Source organism: Penicillium diatomitis, assembly GCF_028827545.1.
Source record: "Penicillium diatomitis strain IBT 30728 chromosome Unknown utg000004l_segment0_segment0, whole genome shotgun sequence".
In the NCBI taxonomy this organism is placed as follows: domain Eukaryota; kingdom Fungi; phylum Ascomycota; class Eurotiomycetes; order Eurotiales; family Aspergillaceae; genus Penicillium; species Penicillium diatomitis.
The window spans coordinates 3,114,778-3,131,178 of record NW_026623176.1 but is presented as its reverse complement, the minus strand read 5'-3'; the positions used below and the strand labels follow the sequence as shown (position 1 = coordinate 3,131,178).

Genomic DNA, 16,401 nt, shown 5'->3' with positions numbered 1-16,401 from the left:
CAACTGCCTCCGTGGTGAAAATGGACCCTTCCCGCACTCAGAATGAAGCCCATGAGGAGATCCAGCATGCCGTCGCAGACACGGATCCTGAGAAGGCCGTCCCTGACTACGAGGAATATACGTCGCCCAGCAGACACAATGCTGCCGCCTCCTCCTTGACGGCATTCAGCCCGGAGTTGGAGAAGAGGGTACTGAGGAAACTGGATCTACATGTGCCCACCTTGATGGCCTTCTTTTGTAGGGCCTTCCGTCAATCCTAGACATCAGCTGTTGAGACAAAGCTAATCGCTCGTTTCAAACAGATCTGCTCGCTTTCCTGGATCGAAGTAACATTGGGTTCGTGCACTCGGCAACTTGCAAATGAGAAGGTGTAAATCAATTGCGACTGACTGTACTCTCGCAGAAATGCCAAAATAGCTGGCATGGCGGAAGACCTCAATCTAACGGGCAATCGCTATTCCTGGCTGTTGACCATCTTTTACATTTCATATACACTGTTCGAATTCTTGGCCCTGATGTGGAAAGTTGTGAAGCCGCATCAATGGGCGACATTGATGGTATTTTCCTGGTACGGCCATCATTCGATCGGCAGTCGTTCTTCTCTCCGCCTCCGAGCGATATAAGCAGATTTGGCCAATGGCACTAATTGTTTATGATAGGGGTTTGGTTGCATCATGCCAAGCTGCAACGACCAATTGGCAAGGAATGATGGCACTCCGATTTTTGATGGGTATCTTCGAAGCCGGGTTTGGACCGGGTGTGCCGTACCTCCTCTCCTTCTTCTATCGTCGCCATGAGCTTGGTCTTCGCTGTGGTTTGTTCTTGTCGGCCGCTCCCCTTGCAAATACATTTGCAGGAGCGCTAGCGTATGGAATTACCTCTGGACATGCCGCATTGGCCAATTGGCGACTGTTGTTCCTAGTGGAAGGTGTTCCTGTTTGTGCCGCGGCCATCCTGGCATGGTTCTTCCTTCCAGATACACCTTCGTCGGCGAGATTTTTGACAAACGAAGAAAAAGAAGTTGCCCGCGCGCGTGCCCTTCAACAGTCCGGAGAGGCGGAGCGAGTTGGTAAGGTCCAGTGGAGGGAGTTGCTTGCAACTCTTCTGGACGTAAAAGCTTGGTTCACCGCGGTATGTCTCTTCGTGTTTTGAAGGGAAGAAAGAGTTTGATGCCTTAGCTGACCATTGCGTTCTTGTTCGTAGCTGATGTATTTCAGCTGCAATGTGAGCTTCTCCTCACTGCCGGTTTTCCTGCCCACCATCTTGAAGGAAATGGGGTTCACAGCCATCAATGCACAAGGTCTGACGGCTCCCCCTTCTTCGCGTCATTTCTCTGCACCATTGCGACGACCTGGATCGCAGATCGCATCCAGCAGCGTGGGTTGATGATTGCTGGGCTGTCCACCATTGGCGGTATTGGTTATGTCTTACTCGCAACTTGCAAGCCAGTGGGAGTCCGATATCTGGGTGTGTTTTTGGCGGCTTGTGGAATTTTCCCTTCTATTGCAAATATTTTGCCTTGGGTTCTGAGTGAGTGGTATACCTTCATCTTTGCCAATCCCGACAGTAATTGCACCTTGTACATTGTGCATGTATTCTGACTCGGTCCACAGATAATCAGGGATCTGATACCCGCCGTGGCGGAAGCATCGTCCTTCTGAACCTCATCGGCCAGTGCGGCCCATTCCTTGGAACAAATATTTTCCCTGACTCGGGAGCTCCACGATACATCAAAGGCATGTCCATTTGCGCCGCGTTCATGTTCTTCACGGCAGTTTTGGCACTATGTCTTCGAGTTTTGCTGGCGTGGGAAAACCGCAAGTTGGACAACACTTACGGCCCAAGAGTGGACTCTAATCCGGGCAAGGGTGGAGAGATTGCCGCTGAGGATAACTACGGCGCCGGCTTCAGATACGTACTTTAAAAAATAAAACACACACGCAGCATCATCTGAACGCAGCTTCGATATAACCAGTTTTGAGGTATGAGGTTGACGAGAAGTCCGACTACGATCCGTCACTTGCAAATCGTATGCCAGTCAGTCGTAGCACTTCTCCGGATGAGAGGTCCAAGCTTCTATCCATGAATTGGGAGGCATCCGGAAAAGGCTTGGTTGATGTTTGGCCCGCTTTATGGAAAGCGGTAGCCCTTGAGGGGCAGAATGTGGAGATTTGGAGCCTACAGCGGGTCTTCGAACCCAAAAAACCGTCTAACATATTCGAGGTTCTCGGAAGATCGAGTGTTCAGTCATACCGTTCTCTTGGATGAGCGATGAAGTTGACCTGTGCTTGAAAGTGAATCTCGCGCTTCCTGCAGGGTGCACACATAGTCATTGATCAGAGAACCTCAACCTCATTCTGCTGACGTCATCGCGATTGTGAGCATGCGGACATCGAACCCGCATAGCCCGATGAATCTGGGTATGCGCCACGACACCCACGAGGAGCTGGAAGAGCTTGAACCATTTGTTCTCAGCGAGGGGGACTTGACACGAAGAAATTCTCTACTGCGGCATACATTTGATCGAGTTTCGCAAACATGGCGCCAGTCGAGACCTATCATCACTTCCGGACAGCTAGTTGGCATATTCAAATGCAGCTTCGCATATTTTGTTGCCTCCATGGCGGTCTTTATTCCATTTGTTGGGGCCCTTCTTGGTAAGCAATACGGTAAACATTTGGTCGCCACGATTACCGTCTATTTTCATCCGGCACGATCGCAAGGCGCCATGTACAAGGCACTTATATGCGCATCTGTTGCGTTTCTCTTCGCGTCCTGCCTGTCGTTAGGGAGCATGTGGGTGACAATCACCTTCCACCGGAAGCATGGCTTAATTGAACTAGGCCATGCCGTTGTTTTGATAATCTTCGTCACGGGTGGCTTCGGATTGATAGGATGGGTCAAGCAGCGACAACAAGATCCCCTCGTCAATATCGCGTGCTCATTAGCTTCGCTGGCCTCCATCTTGGTTCTGATAAAGGAAGGTGCAGTACAGTCGGGTGACCTTTCCTTCACGAAGATATCTCAAATACTGAGGATGCTTCTGCTTGGTATTGGCGTGTCAACAGCTGTCTCCTTTGCTGTTTTCCCTGTTTCGGCGCGTAAAAAGTTTCGTCGAGAGCTGTCGGTTCTAGCGAGCACCGCAACCACAATGCTCATGAGCATCTCAGAGGGGTTCATCCATGGCACGGACCAAGATATTCAACTGCAGGACTTCACCAAAACAGCCGCGCTTCATGACGAGACCTTTGGTCGATTAACTGCTTTACTGGGCGAGACGAAGCTCGAACACTATGTGGCTGGAACGCAGCGGCAGCATACAATAGAGAAGGATCTGATGCACCTCGTCCGAGATATTACACATGGTCTAGGTGGTTTGCGCAGTGCAGTGGTTTTACAATCCAAGTTGCTAGGGCGCGCAAAACACCGAAACAATACGGGAACCTCGTTGCCGATCTCTCGCCCTGTTCCAAGTAACAATCTGGACATCACTACACAGCGTGATGAGAATGCGTTCGACCCGACAGCCAGTTCTCGCATAGTGAGCCACGAGCTCTGCGACATAATAGCGGAGGAGGATGATCTGCCATTATCGACTCATTCTTCGGCCGAGATATTTGAGCAACTTACCCGGGGACTTAGAGAGCCAATTGTATGTCCAACGAACTAAGAAGCCTGTATGGCCGTGTCTCAACTGCCAACAACTGATATTTAAGCCAGATGTCACATGCTCAAACGCTGCATGAGATATTCGCAGAAGTCAACCTCAATTCCACGACCGTGCACAGTCATATGATGAACGATGAATTGGTGATGAGGATCACCGAGGCAGTTCACAGATATCGGAACGCTCGTCGCACAGTCTTTTCGTCGTTGCGACAAGACTGGGGAAGGATATCACCTGCGCAGGTGGACAAATCGAGACTTGAGGAGTTATTTGCCAACAGCGAATATTTCTCGGTATCTTTGCTTGAGCTGAGTGAGCAACTCAAAGGTCTCGTGCTGAAAATTACCGAGTTCCAAACCGATACTGATCCCCGGCCCCTAAACGCCTTGAGGGACTGGCTACTATCTAATTGTTGGCCACGTCGTTGGCGTCGCATGTCATTTCCACATAGCGGTCAGTCGACTTGTTCTTGAAATAGTTCTGTCTGCATCTTGATACATGGTAACTGATTTTTAGCTAGGCGACGCAAGCCTTTCAAGAAACGTGCAGAATATACCGCGTTCAATTCCATTGGTGCCCCATTCACAGGGCACGCCACATCTTCCGGCCCGTCAATACAGATCCCAAGATGATGTTGTCAGGCCGTTTGCGTTTCTGCGAAAAGACGAGGCTAAATTCGCCCTCAAAGTCGGAATCGGAGCCGCAATTTTTGCACTTCCTTCCTTTATCGCTGCCACAAGACCGATATATTTAGCCTGGCGGGGAGAATGGGGTCTGATTTCCTACATGTTGGTATGCTCCATGACTATCGGCGCCTCGAACACCACTGGACTTGCACGCTTCTTAGGAACATGCATCGGTGGCCTCTGCTCGATTGGAGCCTGGTACCTTGCCGGGGAAGACGCAGTTAAGCTGGCGCTCTTAGGCTTTGTCATGGCCATTGGCCCTTTCTATCTGATTCTCGTCAAGGGTCAAGGGCCTATGGGTCGATTTATCCTCCTGACCTACAACCTCTCTGTGCTTTATGCCTTTTCCTATTCTCAGGCAGATCCAGATCAGTCGGATGATGGAACTGAACATCTTGATATCACCTCCATCGTCTTGCGCCGCGTAGTCTCCGTTATGCTCGGCAACATCTGGGGTATCATTGTCACCCGGGGTATCTGGCCGATTCGAGCGCGAGCGAAACTGGACGAGACATTGCACTCTCTATGGGTCCAGCTTGCCGATGTCTGGAAGTCCGAGCCCTTGAGTCTGCTTTCCGGTGGTGATGTGCAGCTGCCTGTGCTTTACATGAAAACTCACGCCAGAGCCGAGGTTCAGCGCTTACTCTCTCAGCTGAATTCTCTGCGACAATCGGCTTTATCCGAATTCGAGCTAAAAGACCGGTTCCCTGATGCCACCTACGTCCAGGTGATTAAGAGGACGCGAGAGATCGTGGATGATTTCCATTCCCTCGATTTGGTCCTCTGCAATTTGTCTAGTCTTTCAGAAGGACAAGTTCTGCTCCTGCAGCACACCGCAGCTACCAGAAAACGACTGTCCGACTGCATCAGCCATTTGTTTGGAAGTAGGTTCTTCATCATGCCAAAAACATGCGTCTGTGGGGTTTGTTGGCAAGTTTGGTCCTGTCTATATGGAGTTGACTAATGACGATTCTTTTGCTGTAGTCATCGCCTCCACCGTCAATCTTGGACACACATTAGAGGATGTCCCTGCAAATGTCGCTCGGGCGCGAGACGAGTTGCTCGCACAAATTTCTCGCTTCCGACAAGACAAAAATGCATCACACGTGACGACCGACGAAGACTACGCCTTACTCTATGCATACAGTCAGTATATCCTGCGGCAATGCTTCATATATTGAGAGATGGATTTTTAACTGGTCTGTCGCAGTTATCGTTAGTGGCCAATTGTCGGATGAGCTTCTGCAGATTTCCTCGGAACTTGGCCGCATCTTTCCAGCTTCCGACGACAGCCTGGTCGGCGCCGTCAGGGTGTGAACCCTTGACAGGCTATTTCTGTACAATGTTTGTTTTCGAGTCTCAATTATACCCATCCTACAGGCACCTTGTCACCTAGAAGTCATATGTCACTTCGTAGTTCGTACAGCGAGCTTTCCGTTTCTTTTTGCTTCGAACTTATATTGCTCATCTTTCCTTGCAAACAACGACCCAGAGTCAAGTCGAATATCTAGTAACTTGTGATGGCGGATCGAGCTCCAGCTTGACTCTTCCTTTCGGTGAAAACACCCGCCCATTGGGTTTGATTGTGCACGAGGGCCATATAATTGTGTGGTATTCGCGGAACGAAATAGCTCGATCGACAATAAACTCATGACGACCAATTGATTCTGTGTGCCCTTTTCTCCGCCGGTCAAATAGACCACAGTTCATCAACGGAGAGTCGACCATTTGGAAATGAAGATGTGCCTTTTCAGCCGGATAATGTAGAGGATGGCGCTGGAACGCCGCCCATTGATCTACATTGAAGGTTTCGCAAGTTCGAGTTCAATTTCAGCACGGAACTTACTATGTTTCCTGATTTCGGCGCGGACCAGTCGAGCACTCGAGGCATTTACTTCATTTGTCCAGGTGGAGACAGCGTTGATGCACGATTGCGGGTCAGATCGGGGTGACTTGGCGCAGACGGATTGAGGTAATCCTTGTCGTCGTCCAGGAGCACAGTACTCCGGGAAGTATATCGCCTCGGTCGATCACTGCACGACCATGAGCAGACGAGAAAAAGCTGTCATCATTGATTTTGAGCATTTGGACTGGGCAATAGGCAGTGTGCAGGGCTATATCTCGTGCGACTGTCACGAGCAATAGCTGTACTACATACCCAGCGAATAGAGCTCAGCAACATACCCAGCGTCGTTGCAAAGGACTGTGAAAAAGGCAGGATAGAGGAACATGTGTACACTGTACGAAGATCTCCCAGTGGTACACATGCGTCATGATGCGATCAACGTTACCCCTCCCGGAATCCTCATGTCTGACGAGTATGTTCACCGGTCGGATTGTTTCGGGCCATTGTCGATTGGGGCTCGAACAATTAGAGCAGATCAATTCAAAGAAGAAATACCAAGTGGCGGAAGTAGAACGAGATGGAGCTCTGGGACGGAGTGGTGACTCTTACTGGGTGGAGCTTCCAGATTCTTGGAAGGTCCTTCAGGCGGGGTGAATTCAATTCAGTCATGTGTCGAAGTATACGTATTTAACCAGCTTTTCTACCCCTCATCTAAGATCATCATCCTTCTCTCTATTCTCTTCCACTCCACGAGTCCGTTAACTGTGCACACCACATCACCAGCTACTCAGCCATTATCGTAACTATCATCCTTTCGCATACCTGCCCATGATCAGGAGCCTGGAGCTAACGCAATTGATGTGCAGAACACCACCAGTTCAAAGTACACACAGCCCCTCCTGTACGGCTGGGAAGCAATGGATATGCTTTGGCTGGGCAAATTATCTATGAGGGATCAAGGTATCTCAGGTAACTTCTGGGCGTGGACCGGTGTTCGTTCTCCTCGTCAACGGAAATCTGGAAGCAAGCTTGAAAGCAGTCGTTGGTAGTCATCTACCCTGACGGCTTGCCGGCGCTCACTGGATTGTCGTTGACGTGGGTTCGTTCTGAGATTATACGGTCATAACTTGATATCTGGATAATACCAGCGAAAGGATCACTGCCTTCCCCTCCTTCCCCCCCCCCCCACTCCCACAGTAAGTATGTGTAACTAACCTCGAGTGTCAAGTCACCAACTCGACTTGATCCCAATCACTCACCATGTCTCCTCCTGCTGCCTTGTACGAGTCTGCCCCCGTCGTCACCGACATCAAGGGTAAAGTGAATGTGTCCGAGACACTCACTACAGCCCTGACCGGCCAGGGCCAGAGCAAACTCCTGGAGCAGTTTGGTGGCAAGTGGGATGAGTTCAAGTTCGCTCCGATTCGTGAGAGTCAGGTTTCGCGTGCCATGACTCGGCGATACTATCAGGATTTGGACAACTTCGCTGAGAGTGACGTTGTCATTGTCGGTGCAGGATCCTGTGGCCTCAGCACTGCCTATGTGCTGGCCAAGGCCCGTCCAGACCTGAAGATTGCCATTCTCGAGGCCTCCGTGTCCCCTGGTCAGTTACATCTATCATCTCTTATTCTCAGGGCATTGCGGCAGGTCAGAAACTAAACACCTGGTGCTAACAACTGTACATGTGCAGGGGGTGGTGCTTGGCTTGGTGGTCAACTTTTCTCTGCCATGGTTCTGCGACGCCCCGCAGATGCGTTCCTGAATGAGCTGGGTGTTCCTTTCGAGGAGGAGCCGAACAACCCCAACTTTGTGGTCGTGAAGCACGCGGCTCTTTTCACCTCGACTCTTCTGTCGCGCGTCCTGGCTTTCCCCAACGTCAAGCTCTTCAACGCTACCTGTGTCGAGGATCTGATCACCCGCCGCGATGGTGACAGCGTTCGCATTGCCGGCGTGGTCGTCAACTGGACCTTGGTAACTCTCCACCACGACGACCACTCCTGTATGGACCCCAACACTATCAACGCGCCCGTGATCATCAGTACCACCGGCCACGACGGTCCCTTCGGCGCATTCTGTGCCAAGCGTCTCGTCTCCATGAACACCATTGAAAAACTGGGTGGCATGCGCGGTCTGGACATGAACGCGGCCGAGGACGCCATTGTCAAGAACACTCGTGAAGTCACCAAGGGCCTGATCATTGGTGGCATGGAACTCTCTGAAATCGACGGTTTCAATCGTATGGGTCCAACTTTCGGTGCGATGGTCATGAGTGGCGTGAAGGCCGCCGAAGAGGCTTTGAATGTCTTTGACGAGCGTAAGCGCGAGTGTGCCGAGTAGACGGACAGCGACTCGGATTTTGCAGTTTGCAGTGTCGACCTTTCATGGGACATATGCACTAGTAGCCACGCTCTTTTTTTTGTGATGTTCACATGAGACTGAATTTAACCACGCTCGTTGCTTTTTGAAGGCTTTTTCTGAATAGACGTAAAGGAGACGTCTTTGTCTAGAAGTGAAGACTGCTCTCTGTCTATCTGTGCAGGTGTACCGCCTGTTTCATACGGAATGTAGGGCGTCGAGTCGCATATCTCGACGAATGAGTGCCACGCCCGTGCTCTCGAGCCCGCGTCGCCGAGTAAGGTTGAAGCTTGACCATGACTATGATTCGTTTGTCTGCCACATGGTAGATGTCTGAACAAGGATCAAGTGCCTTTTCAGCGATTAAATTAGATCCAACTTACCGTGTCCGTTATTAATTCTGTTAAGAGCGAGCGCTGACGTGCCTGACACAACGCAATCTTGGATTGGCAATATTAAGAAGAACTATACATATGATTAGTACACCAAGACTGCCCTAACAACACACCTCAACCAGCTCTCCCCACAGTCCAGGTTCGTTTTGTTGGGCCAGCCACTTCTCAGATTTTCCACTAGACCCCCTTTTCAGCAGCAACCACCAAGCTCCGGGCATTGCGAACTTCCCATTCAAATTCCTTTAAAGCACGAATCTCACCAGACATGAACAGGCCACCAATCAGTCCATCTAGAATACCGGCTCCAAAGTTCAATGTGCTCACCAGGACCAGGATGAAACCGATGTACGTGCGATTGCCGACCCACCACACACCGACCATACACCCAATAGAGACGAAGATCGAGACGATGAAATGTGCCAAGCGCCAGCGACGCTGGGAGCGTTCGCGCAATGTGTACTTGTGGATCATGCCCAGAATGATGTCGTATGTCTCGGTGGAAAGACTGGCGTTGGGTGCGAGGGAGGTAGAGGCGGTCTTTGTCAGGGGAGGTGAGTCAGATGAATTTGGCATGTCATTCTGAGAGGAAAGAGTAGTGGGCAGGGCTCGACCAGCCGGGATTCGAGTGATGACAGCCTCGACGCCGAAATGATCACTGAGTGAGCAGCGTAGAGTCGGATGGCGCTGGGTCATGCTGACCTGTGCGGATTCGACTGTCCACCGTGGCGCAGGGAAGTCAGGCGCATAGCCTCCGTCGCCCACGAAGATGTAATCCAAACGCCTGCCGTACTTATCAGGCTCGTTCTTGTCGACGGGTGTTTCATGGCCCTTGAACAGTTGCTTTTGTCTCTCTTTGGGCCAGCGCCATGTGTTGAAGGGGCCGTCACACGTAGCACAATTCTCGGTGAGATTGTACTCGGCCGAGGGAACCGGCGTCTTTCGCGCCTGCTCTGAGGCCTCTAGCCATCCGCCAACGGACGAGTCAGGGTGTAGCTCACGCCATACATCGCGGACCGGGCTTTGCGAAGTAATCAACTTGTGCGCAAAAGACGAAGGAATCATGTTGAAATCCCCTAGACCGATGACAAGATGACCGCGCTCAGCAGCACCGCGCATCAATTTCGAAATCTCCCAGGCCTGCGCGGTACGGTGACACAAATAGGAGTCGTTCGGTTCCCGCTCGTACGGCGCATGCAGATGTGTACAGAAGACCTCGGCGACGTCGGCTGCTCCTGGTCCAAAACGCACTCGAGCACAGGCGACTCCCTTTCCAACGTACCAGTCACCTCGAAAGAACGCCGTTGGTCGCCCATTCAGCGGGTACCCATACATGCCGCTCTCCTCGATGGGCCATTTTGACAGAATCGCCAACCCGGCACCGAAAATGCCCCCAAAGTAGAATTTCCCATAGGGAAGAATATGCTGCGTTTGATCGCGAATGCTTTGGTAGTCTTGCTGGGTCCAGCATTCTTGAAGTCCTACAATTTCGGGCGGCGTGTCTGCCAGAGCAAGCTGCCGTCCAATCTCCGATAGACGTTCATGACGGAACTTGGAGATGAATTTCAAGCCCCAGCAGTTGAGGGTTAAAATTCGAATGTGAGTTGGTGGCTCTGTAGGGGGAAGTGAAGCCGCCATTGAATCTGGTATGTAGCCCACGGCAGGCTACTTGGCTTGAGATTTCTTTTGGAGATATCTATCCTAGGTTGGCTTCACTGGAATTTCCCCAAGGGGAAGCCATCAATCTGGACGGAAGGTGCCCGTGGATTGATGATGTAATATGAAATGCTGCCGGACAGGTGGCTCAATGTGGCTAGTCTTGCCGTTCCTGGACTAGCGCCTCGATGCACCATCAAGTCTTATGGAAGCCGGTTGCCCTGACATACAAACAAAATCGGTGCCCGTCTTGCTCAAATTGAATAACAATTGTCGAGACTCATTACTGCAAAGCCTGCAGTCTTTTCGATTTGCTCCAGGGCAACTCTCGAGACATTGCAGGCTACAGAGAGCCCAAAGCATCATGCCACTTTGTATCCAGCGGGATGTTTTCCAAGGCCTGTCCGTCCGCGTAGTCGACGGCCGCCCTGCTCAGTAGGATTTCCAGAGTCTCCGATAGACGAAATCTCCCTGCAAGGCCCTAAGAAGTCCCTCAAAATGTTCACACGTGATAAATGTCCTCCGACAATATTGTCCTGAGAAAATGAAGAGATCGAGGAGGGGTCGTGGTAGCCGTCCAAAGCAGGGCCAGCGACCCAGCGTCATCAGTGCCTACATAGGCGCCTGCCGCTTTCAAATCAATAGAATCAGCATCAAGCGTGGACACCAGGCGGGGCGAATCGTATACCTAGATGTTCTTCGCGATTTGAGCGAGGCAGCTGAACCCTGTCTACTGCCACATGAGTCCACACTGACTTGTAAAGAGTACCCAGGTGGTCGCCCTATATGACTCTTTCAAATTCGAGGCTCTGATCGAGAGTACATGCTACCCTTGTTATGACAAGTGAAACTGGTAGATATTTGATCTGTCTCCATGCTCGATATCTTCCAGAAAGAATGCATGGTTTTTGTGCCCTACATTCATCCAGCATCGCGGAAAGGCGTGCACGTCACTTACACATAGGATATTGTACCCTGGCTGGGGACTGCCGATGTCTCTGTCACTAAAGACACCAGTACGTCACTTCAGTAAATCCCTTATAAGCCACGCTCGACAATCTTTTATAGTTCAAGTCAAAGGCCAGAAAGGTCTTTATTACTTCTCTCAGTCAACTTCCGAGAACTAGGAGATTGAGATCTCTTGCCTTGGCACGCAGTGATTCTTATACCGACGTCTGATTTCCGACGTGCTCGTCGCCATTACGCTGACTGGCTCTTTGTACGTTCATCATGAGTCAGAAGAAAGCTCGACTTTTGAGTCGACCACAAAGAGCCTCGGCTTTGTGATTGAAAGACTTAACGGCAGTAAGAGCACAGACTTACCTTTCAGACCTCGAATGATCGACCGGGTAGTGGAGCTAGAGAATGATATACCATATGCTGTTCCAGCAGACGGAATATTCTACCTCAAAGCTCACAATATTACACTGGGGATTGTCTGCGAGCGACGGAACACAGTCATTGAGTGATAGGTCACCTAACTTCCAAACCTATTCAGGTAGTAGGTTACCTATCCTACTTGCCTCCCTACCCATAGTTACGGGTTAGGTACCCACCTCGAGTCGACCTTCACCGCCCACCTGGCAAAGGGCGATAAGACTATCGCTTTGTTTTCGGCCGCCGCGGGGAGATTTTGAATTAAATTGCATGCTTTACGAAATAAACAACACCCTACCACCACCGAGTTACAAGAGACACTAGCGGCCCATTGAGGTTCCAGCCTGACCGTATCTCGCCTATGGAGGAAGCGCGCCCACACCCCCGTCGCCACAGTCCCCGCGATCAATCTCCCGCGGACATCATGTCAAGTGCGACAGCTCCCGGCGCAGGACAAGCCGAGGCCGAAAGCCAGCGACGAAGCTGGTCAAAGTCAAGAGAGAGAAGCGCTTCGCCCCAACGAGGCAAACATGGAAGAAGAGAAGATCGGAAATCAGGGGGCTCTGCTGAATTAAGTGGAAACACGGATGAATATTGGCTTGATGCACAGGAGCGCAGGAGTCCCTCGCCAATTGATCGCAATGCGGGCCTGAGCAGCAATGACCAGTCTGACCGGGGATCGCACGACGAGGATGGTATGGACCATGATGGGAAGGGGCGTATCTCTGAGCGTGAGGGATCTTTGGACAACTCATCGACGCCGGTGCCGTCGGTGGAGACACGTGCTAAACCGGAGCGTCTGAATTACAAGGAGAAGTTTGTACTGCGCGGTCACTTGCGCGGCGTGTCGGCGGTACAGTTCTCTCCTGACTGCTCAATGATTGCTAGTGGAGGTATGCTTGGTTGCGGGGGTGGGGGGCAATGGTCGATGTCTTGACAGGGTAGCGGATGCTAATCTTCAGTGGTTTCTTGAATCTAGGTGCCGATGCAGCAGTCAAGGTTTGGGATACTTCAAGTGGTCGGTTGATTTACACGTTTGAGGGTCACCTTGCTGGTATTTCTACCATCGCATGGAGTCCCGATGGACAGTGGATTGCTTCCGGCTCCGACGACAAGACAATACGATTCTGGAACGTGAACACCGTGAGTTGATATGAAGCCCTTTCGTCGATCGTCGAACTCTCTGGATTCGTCTTCTTGCGACTACCCTGACACTGGTCTTTTGCTATAGGGCCCGTGCTCACAGCAAAATTTTCGAAGGCCACCATAACTACGTCTACCAAATTGCATTCGCCCCCAAGGGCAACATCCTCGTCAGCGGCTCCTATGACGAAGCCGTCTTTGTGTGGGATGTACGTCGTGCGCGCGTGATGCGCTCTCTACCCGCACACTCCGATCCAGTCGCTGGCATCGACGTTGTCCACGACGGCACATTAATCGTCTCCTGCGCATTGGACGGCCTCGTCCGGGTGTGGGACACACATAGCGGACAGTGTCTCAAAACGCTCGTGCACGAGGACAACCCCCCGGCGACCTGTGTCAAATTCTCGCCGAACGGGAAATACATTCTCGCGTGGACATTGGACGGCTGTGTGCGCATGTGGAACTACGTCGAGAGTCGCGTGATCAAGACGTTTCAGGGCCACGTCAACAACAAATATAGCCTGTCGGGGTGTTTTGGCGATTATGGATATCACTCATCGGACGCTGACGCGGCCAAGCGGGATCCGCCTTTGGCGTTTGCGGTCAGCGGCAGTGAAGACGGAGCTATACTTTGCTGGGATATTATTAGCAAGTCGGTTCTGCAGCGCATCGAGGGCCACACTGATGTTGTTTTGGGAGTGCATACGGGGAAATACAATGGCAAACGTCTCATTGTGAGCTGTGGCCTTGACAAGACTGTTCGAGTGTGGGAGGAAGAAGAAGAAGAAAGAGATGATGCTGTGGAAGATCCCAAAGCGAACGGGACAAGTCTTAGCGCCGCACATGACAGCGCACCTATTACCGGCCTGGCCCTCGCCCCTGTGAACGTCATCGACCACGAAGCCATAGCTGACCCCGACGACGGTGACAATGAGATGGTGGATATTCCGTCCGAGGCTGCCTCCACGACCGGAACCACCCCGGCGCGTGCAGAAGATGTCGAGATGACCTGAACGACTTCCGGGCCGTACATTCGAATCTCCACCTTTATGTCGGCATTACATTTTCCCCTCTCCCATGGTTCCCCTATCGTTACTTTCTGCCATAGCCGGTCTGATATTGCATTTGCATTGGGAGCGCGTCGGGTCATATTTTGGATACTGGGTATAGGAGGTGATTGCGTTGTGCTTTGATGTTTCTTCTTCCTAATCTGGAGAATACCCCGGCGTCAGGAGTTGTTCACAAATCTTAGCTCGAAAAAAACAAAGCGTCATAACATCGTGGAAGGGGATCTATGCTTCCGACTTGAGGGATTGAGTATTCCCTCTAAAAAAATATCCTTTGATCTATGCGACGAAGTCCGGGTCGCAGAATCTCCCGTCTTTCAGAGGCACGCGGTGCTTTTGTAATTGCCGGGTCCGAAAGTGTTTGGTCCGATGCCGAGTTGGGCAGTGAGAATCCGAAGCTGAGACTTGAGCGTTATGTTGACTGGACTTGATCTGCTCAAATGTGCTCTTCGGGAGAGGGGGTCAAGTTCGTTGGGCATACCGGCACAGTGCTCAGACTGGAGTGATCCTTGTGTATGTTACTAGGGAAGAGTTATGGGATACTGTTGGTGAGATCTGCAAAGGGCTCTGAGAGACTACGCTTGAAAAGCATTCAGGTTCTGAAAAAGATCATTTTGCTTGAGGTAGCTACTTCGAGATGAGAAGTGAGAGCCCTGCTCATCATGTTCGCCCTCGCAGATAACATGGATCAGAGAAAGCAAAGAACACCCCAAAAATCCTCCCTCAAAAGCTCCTCTTGGGAAACGAACGTAGTTTCCCAATCATAGCAAACGTAAAAAGGCGCCATCTTGTCCCATCGATTCATTTTGGGTTGTTTCGTAGATTCGTATGACGCGTCGCGATTTTCATTTTTTTTTTCTCTTTTCTCCGTGTTTATTTTTGAAACCTCCCGTGTCCGCTCTTGCAAAGACAATTGCATGGGGAAAGAGCACAAGCAAGTGAGGTGGCAGTTCAATGTGGATGACTGAACAGCCCAAAGTGCTCAAGTGCAATGCACTTAGGAGATGTAGGCCTGACCGGCTTGGTTCAAGGCGTTACCGTTGACCAGATAGTTCTCGGCACACATGAAGTAGGAGTAGCGAGAGACGCCGGGCTGGGCGTCGAGCCAGGGCAAAACATCAGCGAGGAAAGCGGCGGTGTTGGCAGGGTTGGTCACGCCGCCCACATCGGCGTTGAGGGCAAACTCGGTAACCCAGACCTCGGAGATGCCGTGGCTGGCAGCCATGGTGAGGGCGTTGGACACGTGCGACTTGAACTGATCCGCCGTCTCGCCATACCAGTGAATGGCCATACCGCTGATACCGCAGGAGGCACAGTCGTTGAGGAACTCATTCATCCAGGAGAGACCCATGCCCTGGTTGGTGGAAGAGGAGACAGCGGGGGAGATCAACTTGGCCTTGCCGGAGAAGGGGGTGATGTAGTTCTGGTAGTAACCCGCGGCCTGGGCGGGGCTCATGTTGGCCTGGGAGCCAATATCGGGCTCGTTGAAACCCATGATGTAGTTGGAGCCGGACGAGAGAGCAGTCTCGATGGCGGCGAACCAGCCGCCAAAGTCCTTGGCACCCCAGAGCATGGGCACATACTCGACGTTGGAGGGCAGAGCCTGACCCCACGAAGACATGGCCCAGTTGTAGGCCCACGAGACGGTCCCCGCGGCGCTCAGAGGCTGGACGGTCCCAATGTCGTTGTAGGCGGCACCACGCTTGCCGGAGGAGCTCCGCTGCTGCACGATGGGGGCAGCCATGGCGGAGGTGGCCAGGAGGCCGGTGGTGAACAGACGAGTGAAAGCGACCATTTTGGTTGATCCGGTGAAAAATGGATTCGTTGAGATCACGTAGGGCAAAAAAAAAGAAGGAATGTGGAAACTTGAAATGCGAGAAAACCCGTTCTCAAGGAATGATTGTGTGTGTGTGTGTGTAGGGAAAAGGAAGGACTAGACCGTGCACGGCACAGGTGACTAGAAGATCAAAGGATCGAAGTGGTGATCTCAAAAGGATCGAAAGAAAGGAATGAATGGTTCAGAGCCGCTGACTGAAGAGGAAAGAGAAAAAAAGAGAGAGAAGAGAGATGAATGGTGACGGACGACTAGATGATATTTATACGCCCGGACTCTCGTCGGCGCATATTGTATGAGACTGTGTGTTCGAGTTCTGGACGCCAGCCGATCCTGCCTGCGGAGCCCGTAACCGCCTGGCTGGAACGGCGTCTTTTT

General features: G+C 51.6%; 6 protein-coding genes across 6 annotated transcripts; 4 read left to right on the top strand and 2 right to left on the bottom strand.

Annotated features, from left to right (window-relative positions):
* Positions 1-20: 20 nt before the first annotated feature.
* Positions 21-1,924, top strand: N7539_004325 (putative MFS transporter; the record flags this gene model as incomplete). The annotated part of the gene is made up of 6 exons (XM_056933927.1): positions 21-237; positions 303-336; positions 404-568; positions 660-1,131; positions 1,179-1,530; positions 1,614-1,924. The coding sequence occupies 6 exons, from the start codon at positions 21-23 to the stop codon at positions 1,922-1,924; spliced, it is 1,551 nt and encodes a 516-aa protein (XP_056791468.1).
* A 459-nt stretch (positions 1,925-2,383) lies between these two features.
* On the top strand, positions 2,384-5,670 carry N7539_004324 (uncharacterized protein; the record flags this gene model as incomplete). Its single annotated transcript, XM_056933926.1, has 5 exons — positions 2,384-3,652; positions 3,721-4,120; positions 4,188-5,237; positions 5,338-5,499; positions 5,564-5,670. 5 exons carry the CDS (start codon positions 2,384-2,386, stop codon positions 5,668-5,670), a joined length of 2,988 nt encoding a protein of 995 aa, XP_056791467.1.
* A 1,789-nt stretch (positions 5,671-7,459) lies between these two features.
* On the top strand, positions 7,460-8,536 carry thiA (thiamine thiazole synthase; the record flags this gene model as incomplete). Its single annotated transcript, XM_056933925.1, has 2 exons — positions 7,460-7,802; positions 7,890-8,536. 2 exons carry the CDS (start codon positions 7,460-7,462, stop codon positions 8,534-8,536), a joined length of 990 nt encoding a protein of 329 aa, XP_056791466.1.
* Positions 8,537-9,126: 590 nt separating this feature from the next.
* N7539_004322 (inositol phosphosphingolipid phospholipase) lies at positions 9,127-10,584 on the bottom strand (the record flags this gene model as incomplete). Its single annotated transcript, XM_056933924.1, has 1 exon — positions 9,127-10,584. The coding sequence occupies one exon, from the start codon at positions 10,582-10,584 to the stop codon at positions 9,127-9,129; it is 1,458 nt and encodes a 485-aa protein (XP_056791465.1).
* Positions 10,585-12,340: 1,756 nt separating this feature from the next.
* N7539_004321 (WD40 repeat domain-containing protein) lies at positions 12,341-14,135 on the top strand (the record flags this gene model as incomplete). Its single annotated transcript, XM_056933923.1, has 3 exons — positions 12,341-12,872; positions 12,959-13,122; positions 13,281-14,135. The coding sequence occupies 3 exons, from the start codon at positions 12,341-12,343 to the stop codon at positions 14,133-14,135; spliced, it is 1,551 nt and encodes a 516-aa protein (XP_056791464.1).
* Positions 14,136-15,186: 1,051 nt separating this feature from the next.
* On the bottom strand, positions 15,187-15,984 carry N7539_004320 (glycoside hydrolase family 128 protein; the record flags this gene model as incomplete). Its single annotated transcript, XM_056933922.1, has 1 exon — positions 15,187-15,984. The coding sequence occupies one exon, from the start codon at positions 15,982-15,984 to the stop codon at positions 15,187-15,189; it is 798 nt and encodes a 265-aa protein (XP_056791463.1).
* Positions 15,985-16,401: the final 417 nt, after the last annotated feature.